Raw genomic sequence first — 16,695 nt, 5'->3', positions numbered from 1 at the left:
ATTCCAATAGCCCTATTCACTTCAAATTCACTTAAATGCAATCTTCTTTCCATATTTGGCAAAAACAATACGGTACAACCGTACAGTACACACAAATTGAGATAAGATCAACATTTTATCGAAAAAGAATTCAGTAAAAAGTGTAACAAAAAAAGAAGTTTTCTTACGCAGATTTGGTACAGAAAACTACCATGATGACGTTGTTATGATTTTTTTTTAATTTTTCTCAATATTTGCTTGAAGGATATATTTCAAATTTTACGCGCGCTAGGTACTACTTTCTCTGCGTAGAATTTAGTGATTTTTATGTCAACCAATCTCTCGCTGGACAAACTATATCAACTTTTTTCATTCGTTGTTTAGCTAAACTCCATCCATTTTCAATATACACAACTAAATCTAGTGATTTTAGTAACTTTTGTGGTGTAATAGGATACAACTTTTTTCTACTGTAAACGCAATGTCAGATAATACTTAATTCAGGTTAGGTATGTATATTTTGAAGGTTATAATGTACGATTATTGTCATTTTTTACAAATCTCTAATCAAGTCCCGCAATCAAGCAAAGTAAACTAGTTTTGAATATTTTACTTAAAATATGGTATTCTACAGGTTAATATTAAATACCGGCATTGAAACCAACAAGTAGGTAACGAAAAGATTTCAGAGCAGGACACAGAGTGGAAGCATGATACATTCAAAATGAATAGTGCTCAGGAGTAGGGATGGCAAATATACATCGATGTCTAGGATACATAGATATATTTCAAAAAAATATCGATATTTTTACATCGATGTTAGCATTTCGATATATCGTTGAAAACATCGATGTATTTGTTTCGATATATGTATTTAAAATTAAGTTTAATTGCGGCCGCCATCCAGTGTGAAGATCAATCAATATTTTATCATTTGGACTTGAAGAAATTATTAAACAACAGGGAATGAAATAAGACAAACAGGATTTTTCTAAAGTACCTTATTTTTTGTTCGTGTTTGATTATTATTGTTGAAAACCTTCAAATGACACTGACCTAATAGCCAATGCCTTTCGATACTAACTAGTTAAAATATTTTTTTAATCTTCAACAATTTTTTTCTCAAGTTTTTTTTAAATGTAAGGGGTTAAAATTTGTATACTGTCATGTTGTAACTGTAACCTTGAAAGTATATAAAGTATGTTTTTAATACATCGATTTTTTTATTACGATACATCGAATACATCGATATCTGCTTACGATGCATCAAATGATGCAATACATCGATGTGTAAATTATTTTTGCCATCCCTACTCAGGAGCAGACCCTCTCAAGTCAAGCCTGAAGACCGACGGTCTTGTAATTAAAAAAAGCGCACAACGGCGCAAATATTTCTTCACTGTTCCATCGTGCGTCGTTTCCATTCTGTGCCTGTGCCCCCGATCCAGAAATTACTCCGTATTTTTCCTTCAGATATCTGTAGGAGACTGAAGCTAACATTTTAAATAGATCAATTTAAATTAAAAGTGGATTTATCAACTTACGGCAAAAATTTCCTCAACCATTCGGTAAACTGGCATCTTCCCCAAATTTGGACCATTTACTTCCCAAATGTTTTTAAAACACCGGTGAACACTTTGTTTTATTTCTAAAGTGAAGCATTTTCTCTTTATAACCCTGCCTGTGGCCTCCATGATATCGCTACTTGATCGTATTTTTTTCAATAATTATAATGTGACAGTGTCAAATATTTTGACAAATTCAAAACGTCCGCTTTGAATGTTCAATATTAGAAAAAATAAAACACTTTCATTGCAATACAAAAAAAAAAAATCCCTAACAGTAATGTACAGCGTGATCAACAATGACTGAGTGTGTTGGCAATGAAACAATTGAAAAATATTGGTGTTTTTCTGTTTCGTAATTGGCACTAACCGGATGTTTTAAGTTGACACGACATTTAAAAAAATTAGGTTATGTCGGGTATGTTTATGCCACCGCCGCGCCGTCTTGATGGTTTAATGCCTGTGATCTCCACGGCGCCACTTTAGGGGGGAATGTCACTAAATAATCATAACCTCACAAACAAATGTAATGAATTCAGTGAAGTTGTCAAAGTGCAATGTCAAGAGCCTCACAGTTTAAAAGTAACTTTAATAACAAAAATGTTATTAATTTAGTTGATGCTACTTCTGCTTGGTGTTTCTGGTTTTTAGTATTTTGCTGTTAGTGTTTAAAGTGGCTTTTTTATCATATTAGAACTGATATTGCGGTAAATGCAGCAACAACAAGTTCCGTTAGTTGTAAACCTATTTGTGGAATAATATTAAAATTATAATCTCAATCTTGGATTTGCAGTGGGTACATTATTTCCTAAATGGGTCATTTCAGATGAAGATGGGTCCATAACAAAACAATTATATTTGCTTAATTAATCCGTGCCATTCTTGGTGGAAATGAGTGGAAAGTATACTTTAAGTTTTGTACAGTTTTGAATGTAATTATATAATTTTGGACAATTATTATTCTATGAATTTGTACTCGCCACTGACCAAGATATTTTCAAAAAACCCGGCGCCGAAACTTTGTCCCTTCCGCAAAACCAAACCAGTGGACCAGTGCGCAACATCTTGCTTCTGCCAATTTAGAATATCCAAAATGTAATTACAATTAAAGTAAAGTATCATTTATCACGGGACAACTACGTATGACTGCATGCATCATGCAGATACATGAGTGTGGAGTGTGGACTGCATGTCTAAATTGTCACGATGCACATGACGTTGTCACACATTTGATAGCATGACAGTTAGTTGCTAACAGCAACCCCCGAAAACAACCACAAATGTCAGAATCATGAGAACAATAGGATTTTTCGCTCTATGCCCAGGCCGCTATAGACACTCGGACTATCTAGCAGGTCGTGATTTAAACCAACCTGAATTAACCCAAGATACCTACCTTGTCCGTGTTAACCCACATAAGTCGTCTTCTAATTCTCACAAATAGTAAATATCATTTCCAACATAAAAACACATGCCCTTTCAACTGGTAATGTCAAATTTCCATGTCACCTCATTATTTCTTCGAGCAACCCCCACCCTCTTCCACCCCTCGTAGTCGGATTGACACCAAACTCTATTCGGTAGTCACTATTACAGAGTTATTTCCAATGGCAAGATCCGAGATTATTTTGTTAAAAGTTTCAGCAGTTATCGCCGTCGATCTATGAAGACGTAAATAACTTTATAAGTCCGCCATATTGGCAAAATCCGCAAATGATAAACATCGTTTCCGACATAAAAACACATGCCCTTTCAAACGGTAAAGTCAAATTTCCATGTTCCCTTATTATTTTTTCGACCTACCCTCACCCTCTTCCACCCCCCGTGATCCGATTGACACCAAAAGCTTTTCAACTCGAGAGACCATGGGTAAGTTTGTGTTGGTCAAATTTGAAAGCAATCGGTCAAAGCGTTTTTGAGTAATCGTGGGAGAACGAAAAGTGGGACAGACAGACATCATTCTAAAAACTTCATAAACGTGTTCAGGGGACCTCAAAACGCAAAGATCTGATGAAATTAGTAATTCGAAATTTTGGACCGATCACAATAACTTACCCACCTTTGGTCGGGTAAGTTAAAAATGGAAAAATCCCAATTAAAGAAATATTTTAAAATTAAGCCTATGATTATATTTCTAATTTTTATAGTTGAGAAAAATTAAAAATCTTTAGAAATTAAAAACCACTTTGGTATCTTCAGTACTACGCTCTAAATTAAGCAATCTAAATTAATAAAAAATAAACAAACCAAAAAAGAAAAAAATAATTCTATTTAAACCATAAAAATAAAAATTAATTATCCTAATACGAACAAACCGAAAGATTCCTCTAAATCCATAAAATTCTCTTCACCCACTATCTATGATATTAAAAATAACCTTACCACCAACTAAAGGAACACCAGAAACTCCCAAAGTTGCCTAAAGCTAAATTCACAACACAGACTCATGCAGTTCTATTGTGTTTATAAAAATTGAAACGCTAAAAACACCATTAAAATTATTGTATTCATTTAACAACGGTAATACAATGACAATACAAATAAAAAAAGACGTCTGTGCCATCAAAAGTCTATTCATGGCTGGTAACAGTTTCTGGAGGTGAATCGCCAATAGTGTAAGTCAGACTAACTTTCCCTTCTTTAGTCATATGCAAACCCATAAGAATTTTCTTTGTGACATTTTTGTAGTTGTCGAAGCTTGATTCATACTGTCGCGTTGTAATTTGAGAAAGAGCGGCCTCTGATGATTGGTCGGCAAATTTTAATTCCACAATCAAGCCAGCTTCATTCAAAATCATAAGCAAATCAAGATGAGGAGGTCTTCCTTTAGATTTTCTTCGGGAGATGCTTAGTTCACTACGAACTATATAAAATTTAACATTATATGCCAAAACAAAGAGAATACAATAAAATTCGTCCTCGTTTTGGGGCATTATGGCTCCATCAAACAATTTAGAGACAGCCTTTGCATATTCTTTAAATACATTTTTGTCTTCTCTTGTTAGCACTGATTCTAATGCAAGCAAATAACCCTTAATATTTTCATCTAAAAGCTGGTGTTTCTTTGAAAACAATTCTACATCATAACATTTTTCCTGAAACAACGTCCTAATTTCTTGATTTGGAATCCGAATGGTGATTCTTCGATTCTCAGGGCTAGTGCGTAAAACATTCAAGTATCCATTTTCGGTCAACAATTGGAGGAAAAGATGTGCATCTGACATATGTATAGATTTAAGTTCTTGATGAACCAAGTTTAGTAAGTCAATTATGTTTTCTTTCGAAAATTTTTGAATGGCCTTTATTTCGATCTCTTCTCCATCAATAAGATCTTCAATCAATTTACGAATGCGATTATATCCAAACAGATGTTTTAGGTGAGTGATGCTGGCCGAGTCAACCCAGTAATTGTCAAAGCATGGTTTCTTCATTTCGTGACTTGTGCTCAAATATTTTAAAACTGAATAACAGCTATAAATGGCATAGTCCCCTTTATCATCCACTAATTTATAACCATTGTACCACTTTTTTACTTGGTCATTATTAAAAGCAACAAATTCTTCTTTTTCAAACAGACTCTTCACTTCTATATCTGTAAATCCAAAATAAGGAGAAAATCTGCGGTCACTCAAAAACTGATAATACTCGATGTTGTTCGCGTCGCTAGATAAAACTTGTTCTGCGACGGGGACACAGGCATTTATTAACCCTCTGTTGAGATGTTGGTTGTTTTTGAACGTAATGGACATGATGCGACCGATAACATAGATGGTTTCGTCCAGAACATCATTCTTTGAAGTTGATTGCTTGACGATGATGTTCATGAAAGGAGAATCGAATTCATCGATTAATACATAAACGAGTTTGTTATGGTACACATGTAAACAGTGAGATAAGAGCTTCAATCCGTCGATCACATCACCTCGACTTAAATTTTCAGAAGTTTTCCAATACTTCTCAAATTCTTCAATACAGTCCACAACCTCCAATTTCGTATCTGACCAAGAATATTTTCCATCGATCTTTTTCACAAGATACTGATGTTCATTAAATGCACAGTAAATGAGATGCTTTAATGATTGAAGGAGTTCATCTTCAGTTATACCAGAGATATTTTTAAAGTCCACGTATATGACAGGATTCTCTTGGCAGTACTTATCAAAAAAAAACCTTTGCTCTTGCCATATTTTTAATTGATTGTCTTGGAAGAGTTTTTTGTTCCCTGTTAGGAATTCTTTCACCATGTCCATGTTTGTTGATTTCCCAAAGCGGCGAGGCGCCAAAGTTACTATCACTTCATGACTTACTTCAAGAAAGGCTTTAATAAATAGCGTCTTATCCACAAAGGCAGCAACGTGTATGATTTCACTAAATGATTGTGTGGACAAATTACATATTTTCTTTGGTGATGTGCTCTGAAAAGATAAAAACATATATCACATAACCGTGCAAGAACAGAAATGCTACATAAACAGGTATGAGACTACATTTATTAAACTTGCCTTTCTTTGTACCTCATTTGCACTTCCTCCTTCCATTCTTGCTCGTTTTTCTAGATGATAACTCATCGGCTAGAAACAATAAGAATAATGTAAAACAATCTGGAGACCTAAACATAATACAAAATAGTTATTTATGATGTAAGTGTTAAAAGTGAGATTTTATTTTGTAAGTGAGGTAGATTGGGAAACGAGCGCAGCGAGTTGACCAACCCCACGAACAAAATAAAATCACTTTTAACACTCTCGTGTCAAAAATGGATTACTCCCTAGAATTCGAACTTTTAGGGAAATAACGTTTTTCATGTTGTGTGTAACTAGAATTTTCAAAAGTTATTTTGAATGCCTAAGGTTGGTTACTTTGAATTGAGAGATTAAATCCAAATAAATATTATTAAATATAAATATTTATTAAATTAGAATAATTACATTTTGTCGATCAAGTGATAAATTAGTCAAAATCGACAAAATGTATTAACTGCGAGTTTTGAAGATTTTTCCGATTGTGATTTCATTTGTCAACATTTTAAAAATCATTTACTCTTTACCATACTAAACTAAACATAACAGAGTCGCCCAATCTATGGAAATTATTCCATCAGGTACTAATCTTTGTAACATCAATGGCACATTATATTTAATGATTAATAATTTTTTTTAAATAAATTTAAAAATGACCAATACTAAAGAGAACAAAATTGTAGCAGAATATTATACATCATTAAAAACAAGACAACCATCTAAACTACAACAATTTAATAGTATATTTCAAACCAAGGTAAGAAAGTGGTTTCTTGCAGACCGCAGGCAAAGATTATAAACCGAGTCGTAGACGAGGTTTGTAAGTGCCTAAGGTCTGCAAGGACACTTTCTTAACAAGGTTTGAATACAATTTTTTTCCCTACCGGCACAACTTTGTTGAAAAAAGTCAAAAAAGATGGTTATATTCGTGATTAAAACGAAAATTTTGAGAATTGAATAGTAGGCTGTGTTATTTGTTTAATTAACTTGTCATCGCATTTGAAGATTTGAGGTTTGTTCGAAAATTTGATATAAACAGGGTAAAGTAATCTACCTACCTAGCTTATCTGTTTATTTTCCAGATTATATGATTGACCTACCAACTTACTTCATTGAATTGGCTTTCATTTATCAATAACTTATTTCACTTTTGACATTTGTATTTTGGTACAGTTTTACCATAAACATTTCATGATTAACTTTCTTACCTTAGCGAGAAAGTTGAATTTTCTCACCTCAAATGAGGTATCCACAGCCTACATTTCTAACCGGTAGGGAGAAAAAATAGTTACAAATCCTTTACTCAAGATAATAGTTATTTACACAATTAGTGGGATAAAAGCAATATTACAGGACTCGAGTGTGAAGATTGCAGATGACGAGGGCGTTAGCCCGAGTTCATCTGTAATCACACGAGTTAAAAAAAAAGGTAAATCTTATTTATTTCCGCCAGTTTCATTACACCACTCAGTGGAATAATAACTTACTTATCCCACTGAGTGGGGTAATGAAGCTCACTTATCCCACTGAGTGGAGTAATGAAATGCGTCCGGTAATGAAGTTCCTTATTCCACTCAAATGAGTGGGATAAGTGTCATTTATCCCACGGGATTAGATAAAAAATTAAATATACCAAAAAATATCAATGAAGTAACTCAAATGAGAAATCGTAATTTTGCCATTGAATATCTCAATTCGACCGTAAATAAAAAACTAACAAAAACATATTTTTGCAGATCTAAAAATATTTCCAGAAATTCCCTAAATATGGGACTAAATTCAGTTGGAATTAAGATTGCATGTAAAACGAGAACAAATGAGAACAAACAGGAACAATCCGGAACAAAAGAGAACAAATCGGAACAATTGGGAACAAAAGAGAAAAAAAAAAAGATTTTTTATAAACAAATGACAATCGTAAAGACTGAAATTATGAAACAAAATTGGAATAAACAATGGTTGTCTATATTTCAAATTGCATTTTCTACAAGCAACTGCTCTATATTTTCCAGTGTAGTGATCATGATCTATTACTTTTGGGTTTTCTACAGAAAACACATTTTCACAAAGATAACAAATTTTTGTTTTTTGATACAGGGCAAGTCACATAAGGGTTATTTCCGAATTTATTTTGTACGCAACCAAAAATACTAATGACGCTGACTACTTGATACCATTTATAATGTGATTTAATTTAGTAATCAACGTAGGTATGTAATTTGGCTAAAAATGTCACAATGACGTTTTCCTGTTCTGATTAATGAAATCAAAAATTAAATTCATCAACTGTCATTTTGACATTTTTAGCCAAATTAATTAGTATTCTTGGTTGCGTACAAAATAAATTCAGAAATAAACCTTATGTGACTTGCCCTGTATTCTCCTAGTTCGATATCTTTTATGGGTTTATTTTCTTTTAACAACTTATAGTATATTGTTCTGGCATGTTCAGTTATTCTTTTTATAAAACATTTATCACTTTCCTCTCCTCTGTAAATTTCCAATGGGTTATCAATATTATTATAAGCACTCTTAACGTATAATCCATAATCACATGGAATATGAAATTGTGTTTTATGAGTATATGATGATTCAGGATTTGGTTTGCATGTATGAATAGGTTTCAGAATAGATTCAAAATCGGAATAAATTACATACGGATGTCTTAACATTCTTTGAATATTTTTAAATTGTAATACATTATCTTCAGGCATATTCGGAACACATGGTTCATTACTAAAGCACACCTTTTGATGTTTTTTTAAAGCATCTTCAGTTCTAGCGGAGTAGTTTAAACATCTTCTACAGAAATATTTTTTGCTTCTATTTACTTCCAACTGATCATTTAACAATCGACTCAAATTCTTGATCCAACAATAATGATTTTTCTCTTCATTTCCAAAGTATAGTAAATCGATATTCATTTCATAGAATTGCTTGTTATTATGATACAAAGGATAAAATGTTTGTTCTTCGTAACTAAACACGGTAACATTAATTTTATTATCTGATTCAAATTTAGGTATGTCCTGGATTTTGACAGGAAAATTTATTCCTTCAAAATTTAAGTCATTTATATATTCCGGCTTATTATAATGATTCAGTCTATCTACATGTTCTTTTGCTTGATGTAAACAGGATATTACGCTGTACATAAAGCATTTGTTATCGTTGTTTTTAACATTAACACAAGCTTTTTTATCTTTAATCCACTTGGGTAATTCTACATATGAATTTCCCCTTAAAGGTGTATATTTATTTATATTAATGAGCAAATAATTTATATTCTTCAAAGTCCATCCAGATCCCTTTTCTTGCAGTTCATCACATCTTGATATAAATAAATCCTTTTGTTCATCCCAGTATTCCCCCAGACCATCTTTTTCTCTTAGTATAACATTTAGTAACTGAAATGTATGTATCATGGTAAAGTCTTCATTTTCCAGTTTCATAAACTCGCATTCCATCTCTAAATTAATTTTATTAATATTTTTATGGAGATTTAAAACATTTATAATTATTTCAATAGCCTTTTCTTTTATCATATCCACGTATGTTTCTATATCTATACCTTCTTCTAGATTATTATGTCGATACGTTAATAATCTTCCCTTAAAAGCAACCTGAACTAAAATAAAATCTGGCTCTGGATTATGTCTTGCTTTATGCAACTGCATTCGACTTTCCTTAATATATTTTTTGTTCGACACTGTCAGAATTTGAGAATTTTCTCCTATGTGAACGGATTTTGATAAATGTCGCAACTTGTCAAAACGAAACGTCAAGCTAATTTTAAAGGTTTTAAGCGATTTGGAGCCTTTAAGGGGCTCGTCGAACAAAAAAACGTTGTATTCAACTCGTTTCACTCGCGTTTTAAAATGGCCGACGCGTGCCAAAAAAGGCCCAATTTACACACAAACTCGTCAAATAAACTACTAAAGTCTGTCTCAATTCTAAATTTCCACCAACACTGCATTCTACGTTGGAAATACAACCGGCAACACTGTTTGGTGAAAAATGCGTCAGATTTTATTTGTTAGGTTATCTGTCAATTTCCGTTTTTAAAACTTAAAATTTTAGAATAAAGGACAAGAACGAAAACCTTTTTTAAAATGCAGCAAGTAAGTAGGTAGAAAATCAAATTCTAAAAGCAAAATAAACTCATGAATTAATTTTAATGTTTACGAATCATGTTTGTGAAATAATTATACTGCCAACTTTGTTTATTAAGAATCCCCAATTTAGCAATATTTCTATTTTGCCAACATAATTCAACAGGTGGTGGAAATTTAGAATTGAGACAAACTATATTTCCGCATTCATCACACTTGATCTTTTTTACTCTTTTTTTTTCGGTTTAGAAAATATGGCATCATTAAATGGAAATATTTCCAAGCTCTTCTTGTTTTCTCTTTTTATTTTAAATTGCTCTTCAGCATTAATAATCTCGTTTATCAATTCTGCCTTATGGTATCTTTTAATGTATCTTATACCTTATTACGTAATTCGAGCAAACGACGACTATTCAAATCATGTTTTAATTTATGCAAATGTATTCGAGTTTCCTCGATATAATTATGTCCTACACATATCACATTTTATCTTCTTTACTCTAATTTTTTTTGGTTTAGCAAATATATCGTCATCAAACTGAAATGTTTTTAGGTTCTTTTTGTTTTCTTTCTCTTTATGTAGCTGCATTCGGGTGCTTTGATGTATTTTCCACATATGTCACACTTGATTTTCTTAACTCTCTTTTTCTTTGGTTTAGCAAATAAATCATCGTCAAATGAAAATATTTCTGAATTCCGCAAAAGCATTATTGATTTTTTTCCGTTTTTTATGTCCTTATGTAATTGCTCTTCAGCTTTAATAATAGCTTTTATTAAGTCTGCTTTATTATATTTTCTAATATACAAGGTGTTAGGGAATGATCTCCCAAGAATCTCAGGGGGAGTTTCTGAGGGAAAATATGGTCGAAAACCTTAATACCATTTTTTCCCAACATGAATCGTTTTCTCAAAGATAAAAATTTTAAATGGTGCCCCGCTGTTTGGGAGCTTTTGCACCATTTTATTGTTGTATAATTAAATAAATAGTCAAAGTTCTGAAATGAAAGTTAATTGCTTAGCAATTAAAAGACAACAATGCCTTTGTCAGATTTTATCGAGTACCTATTGTTACAATGACGTTTCGGTTTTGAATACTTCCCTTGGATAATATCTCATCAAAAACCACCAGGATTGCATTTTTTTAAGGTCAAAATCAATAATTCATTCGAAATATTTATCTAGATTCACCGCAACCTTGAAGTAAGTCCTTTTTTATTGCTGCAATAAACTGAAATTATTTCTACAGCTTTATTTGTGATACCACATCTCGATCAACCCCTAAAGGGATTTGAAATCGAGCACTAACCACCTAATACTACTAATAAGATTCGTTAATTTTGGTGTAACTTTATTTATTTGCATTTGTATTGAAAAAAATCATAATAAATGTTCAAAATGTCCTCCGTTTGCCCTAATACAAGCATTAGAATACCTTCGGACAGCAGCAGTAGCCTTTCCGCTATATTTCCATACACAAAATACATATCTGCATACTCCTCGATAGAATATTCGGGCATTGTAAACGATTGTGGTCTTCGCAGGCGACGGATAAAAGATAGATCAAATTAGATCAAATTAAAATGTAAACTTTGACAGTAGTAAATTTCGAATCGTTACCAAGCAATCATTTTTAAGTCAAAACATATAAGATTTTTTTTCGTGCACAAAGCAATATTTCAGCAGTCCCAAAACAGCAGGGAACAATTTTATTTTCAGAAAACGGTTTAATTTATCCAAAAACCGTATAAAGGTTTTCGACCACATTTTCCCTGATAAACTCATCCTGAAATTCTTGGGAGACCATTCCCTAACACCCTGTATTTGATGTCTAATAATTTTGCAATATTAAACAGTTCAGATAAACGAAGATTACTTAAGTTCCTTCGTTCCATTTATTATAGGAAAAAATCTAACAAACAATTTTTAGCAAATAAATATATTCAAACCATTTTTATGCAAATCTGTTTTTATATGCCTTTTAAAATTAGTTCTAGTGTAATATCTACCACAATCACATAATAAACGAGTAGAATTAACTGCTTTTTTACATTGTTTACATGTTTTTTCATATTTATTTCTATAGTTATAAAAATCATCTGGACATTTTAATTCTAAACAAATAGAGCATATATTAAACTTTTATCTAATCCCGTGGGATAAATGATACTTATCCCACTAATTTTGAGTGGGAAAAGAACTTCATTACCTCACGCATTTTCATTACCGCACTCAGTGGGATAAATGACTTTCATTACTTCACTCAGTGGGAAAAGTAAATTTTTCAGTGGAAAAAGTAAATTCTTTTCCCACTGAGTGCGATAATGAAACTCAATTATTTCACTAGTGAAAATCAATAGAAAAGATTTATTTTTTTAATTTGGGGCGGTCTTAGATAAAATTTTGTACATAACACGTGGGCTAAAGCATATTACAGGAAACTCGTGTGATTACAGATTAACTCGGGCTAACGCCCTCGTCATCTGCAATCTTCACACTCGAGTCCTGCAATATTGCTTTTATCCCACTAATTATGTAAATAACTATTACATTTATTAGAAAATGTATTCATCAAAGACTTCAAAATTAGGAAAGCGAATTTTAAGGAAATCTAGTTTTGCCAAGGTTAATACGTTATTTTCGTACATTTTAAATTGATTATGCATATTTTTAAATACTAACCGTTCAAAGTCATTATTTGGTTTGCTTCTCATATCGTTCAACTTTTTTTGAAACATTTGCCATGCTTCTTGGTCATGGTTATGTAACCGATTCATTTAATTTATTACATTTTATTTTCATAAGAAATTATCCATAAACAGTGCGTGGTAAAACACACTGTCCCTGTTTAGGTAAAACTGAGAAACCTCAAGATTCAAAAATATGTGTTGTATATGGAGGCGATCAATTTAATGATTATTTAATTAATTGCCGAAAAAAAATTAATACTTTTAATAAAAGGCATCTAGTACAATATGCGAGGCAATATGAGACCTACGTATTATAAAAAGTCTACATAAAATGAATGAAAAGTTAGATATCAAAGACAGCAATTATTTTAGAATTTAGTAATAATAATATAGAGAAAGCTATTAGAAATAATTATATGATGAAGACAAATAAAGTATGGAAAAAACAGCAATATTTATAAATGAATCAGGATTATATCCTTTGATTTTATCATCCAAGAAAAAGAAGCAAAAAAAATTACATCAGAGGTATTTCCCACAATAAGAAAGCATGGCAAATGAATTGGAGCAATTGAAAATACTTATTTAGACAACGAGTGTGAAAGTTTATTAAACGAGTCGTGGACGAGTTAAATAATCCACACGCATGAAAAAAAAGCAAGCTAACACGAGTTGTCTATAATTTTTTTTTAAATTTCATAAATCAAAACCTATTTTAACTGTAATTTGTGCTTCCATTTTGGTCAAGTGCGGTGGCCGGTTGTGGTAACTAAGGAAACATTATATGTTTATTGTTTTAAAATTGATTTGGCAGTTTTATGTCAGTCTCAATAAAAGTCAAAATGAGTGATTCAGATGAAGATCCTGAAATTACTAGTGGACTAAAGAAAGCTCTGTAGAATACGTAGGTATATCGTTCATTCATGGATTAAAACCAAGCAGTTAAAAAAATTATTAAAATCCGAGCCTATTCAAATTAAACGGGGAATTTATCAAGGAGATTCTTTAAGTCCTTTATGGTTTTGTCTAGCCATTAATCCTTTGACAAATCTATTAAACAGCACTGGATATGGCTTCAATATTAGACTTAATAATACCACACTATCCAAATTAAATCACCTTCTTTATATGGATGACATAAAACTTTATGCATCTAAAAAGAATCACATTTTATCTTTACCAACAATAACTGAAAATTTCTCAAATGATATTGGCATGAGTTTTGGTATTGATAAGTGTAAAACGCAATCAATATGTCGCGGTCATTACGAAAATTTAGAATATATAACTAAAGAAGGAGAAATCATTAAAAATTTAAATAAAGGAGAATTTTATAAATATTTAGGTATTAATCAATCAAATCATATTCAACATTCAATTATAAAAGAAAATTTATTTTATTACACCTACTATCCCACCTCCACCCGGCGGCACGGCAATTTTGCCGGAGTACATACACTATTACGGATATTACTATCAAGTAATAGTGCAGTGCTTATCAACATAATTACCGGCGTCTCGCCTCCGCATTTTGACTTTGTTGTGTATTATGTTCTGTGTCAATGTTAAGGAACTTCCTCACGATGTGACATGAGTATAATAATATACCTTTTTGAATTTCAACTACCAATGTGTTATTTAAATCCAGAATTTTTAAATTTTTAAAAAGAGATTGCGGTACTATTCCCGTTGCTGAAATTACAAGAGGTAAAATGGAAATTTTTTCTAAACACCAAACATTTCTCATATTTATAATTTTAATTTTAATTTTATAATTTTATTTAATTAAAGCAGTTAATACATATGCTGTTCCATTGTTGACCTATTCTTTTGGTGTTATAAAATGGTCCAAAACTAATTTACAGAATATAAATATTCAAACTAGAGTTCTCTTTACAAAATTTTGTAAACATCACCCCAAATCTGCTATTGAAAGATTTAATTTACCACGCGAAAATGGTGGTAGGGGTTTTTCAAATCTAGAAATTCTACAACACAATTAAATTGCTTCACTAAAAAATTATTTTCTCAATAGAGCTCGTGATAACACTTTTTTTAATGCTTTGGTTTCAGCGGATAAAGTTTACACACCTTTAAATTTAAGTGATAATATAATTTCAGATATTGTTGAGCCAAATATAACTGACACTATAGCAAATATAAAACAAAAGTCTTTACATGGGAGATATTTTAAAGAGCTAGAACAGCCAGAAATTAATATTCAAGCTTCTCATGCACGGCACATGACATATAATACAAAAATTAATAAATATTTAGAACTCTCCGTTGCTATGAGAAATCTTTGGTGTTTAGAAAAAATTTCGATTTTACCATTTATAATTTCAGCAACAGGAATAGTACCGCAATCTCTTTTTAAAAATTTAAAAATTTTGGACTTAGAGAACACATTGGTGGTTGAAATTCAAAAAGGTATATTATTATACTCATGTCACATCGTGAGGAAATTCCTTAACATTGACACAGAACATAAAACACAAAAAAGTCCAAATGTGGAGGCGAGACGCCGGTAATTATGTTGATAAGCACTGCACTATTACTTGATAGTATTATCCGTAATAGTGTATGTACTCCGGCAAAATTGCCGTGCCGCCGGGTGGAGGTGGGATACGAGTATACTATTCTTAATTATCTATATATTAATACGTGAAGGAAAACCTTTGTACTATTGGGGACAAAATACATTGGTCGTCATTCTTCTGTCACTTCAAAACAAATTAATGTAAATCAAGCATTAACGTCAAGTCAATAGTGATGACCACGACCTTCTAAATAGTCGAGACGCTTGGCTGTCTCCGGCCTGTTCATTTGAGCAAAATACCATTATGCACTTGTAAGCCGTTTGGCGCTAGCGAACGGGCGATTTGAGTTCGGAACCATGCGGTTTGAAACTTGGCTTTCTGTCACTGTGTTGTCACTTTGTCGGATAAAGACATGATTACTACATTTTAATCGAAATTTTCGATTAGTTAAGCATATTAATTACATAGATAATCATTCCTAATATACCTATTCTTAAATACAACGAAATTTATGGAGATGTGAGTATGAATTCACGGAATTCAGTACTTGTTATAATACCCACAACATTGGAAGTAGACGAAGGAAAAGAAAATGGAGATTTAAGCAGGCAAAGGACTGTTTGCGGTGACAGAGAATGTTTCCGTCGGGCTCGGTACATTAGCAGCACTATTGGAAAGGGTTGCCTACAACATTATGTTAGTGAAAAATATTTTTAAAGTACATTTTAAATTATTGCAAGTCTATTACTGATTAAAAGATTTTTGAAATCCCTACCTGGGCAAATATTTAAACTTTCTGAAGCCAATTCATTGAATGTTTTTGTCTTTTTATAATCCTTACACGTCTCCAAATAGCATTTTACATGTCATCTTTTTGACATTTAACGTTTCGCGCCAATTTCAGCGCCGGCAAAGTAGCGCCAAACGGCGAGCGCCGAAAACTGGCAAATGAACAGGCCGGAGAGAGCCAAGAGTCTCGACTATTTAGAAGGTCGTGGTGATGACAATTTCAAATTATTGACTTTTCTCTTGTCAAAAATATGGCACCATCCACCATTCAAAAATTTAGAATCAAAACCCTTGTTTCTGGGGGATTGTCCATGGGCCAAATTGCCTTGTGGAAACCTTTTCAATTTTTCCTCCTAGGAATATCTCCTTCAGTTGTCCATTTTTCGGTATTTAACATTTTGCAATGATGAGTTTGACAGTGACAGTGGTTGACAGTAGTAAAAAATAAGGTTAACCGTCCTAATGCTTGCTTTACAACTTTATGTCAGTCAACTGACTTTGAC

The 16,695-nt window shown here is 32.1% G+C and overlaps 2 protein-coding genes and 1 long non-coding RNA gene across 3 annotated transcripts in view; 1 reads left to right on the top strand and 2 right to left on the bottom strand.

The window, feature by feature from the left end:
• Positions 1–175: 175 nt before the first annotated feature.
• Positions 176–2,498, top strand: LOC138128479 (uncharacterized). Its single transcript, XR_011158698.1, has 2 exons — positions 176–488; positions 614–2,498. It is a non-coding gene; the product is annotated as an uncharacterized lncRNA (long non-coding RNA).
• A 1,533-nt stretch (positions 2,499–4,031) lies between these two features.
• LOC138128430 (uncharacterized) overlaps positions 4,032–16,695 on the bottom strand; it is a 31,693-nt gene continuing 19,029 nt past the window's right edge. The window contains exons 2-3 of the mRNA XM_069044661.1: positions 6,047–6,115; positions 4,032–5,959 (exon numbers count right to left, since the gene is read on the bottom strand). Of these exons, the coding sequence (XP_068900762.1) occupies positions 4,115–5,959; positions 6,047–6,112 (1,911 nt within the window). The 5' untranslated portion in view covers positions 6,113–6,115 and the 3' untranslated portion in view covers positions 4,032–4,114. The remainder of the gene's footprint in view (positions 5,960–6,046; positions 6,116–16,695) is intronic.
• On the bottom strand, positions 6,205–15,404 carry LOC138128436 (uncharacterized). Its single transcript, XM_069044674.1, has one exon. It carries the CDS (start codon positions 9,739–9,741, stop codon positions 8,377–8,379), a length of 1,365 nt encoding a protein of 454 aa, XP_068900775.1. The 5' UTR covers positions 9,742–15,404; the 3' UTR covers positions 6,205–8,376.

The sequence above is a fragment of the Tenebrio molitor genome, chromosome 4 (assembly GCF_963966145.1).
Source record: "Tenebrio molitor chromosome 4, icTenMoli1.1, whole genome shotgun sequence".
Classification (NCBI taxonomy): Eukaryota; Metazoa; Arthropoda; class Insecta; order Coleoptera; family Tenebrionidae; genus Tenebrio; species Tenebrio molitor.
The sequence above is the reverse complement of the archived record's forward strand: the minus strand, read 5'-3'. Positions and strand labels throughout refer to the sequence as shown.

Bases quoted from the DNA above. Each gene is read 5' to 3' on its own strand.
- LOC138128436 (XM_069044674.1), bottom strand. From the start codon at position 9,741: ATGCAGTTGCATAAAGCAAGACATAATCCAGAGCCAGATTTTATTTTA.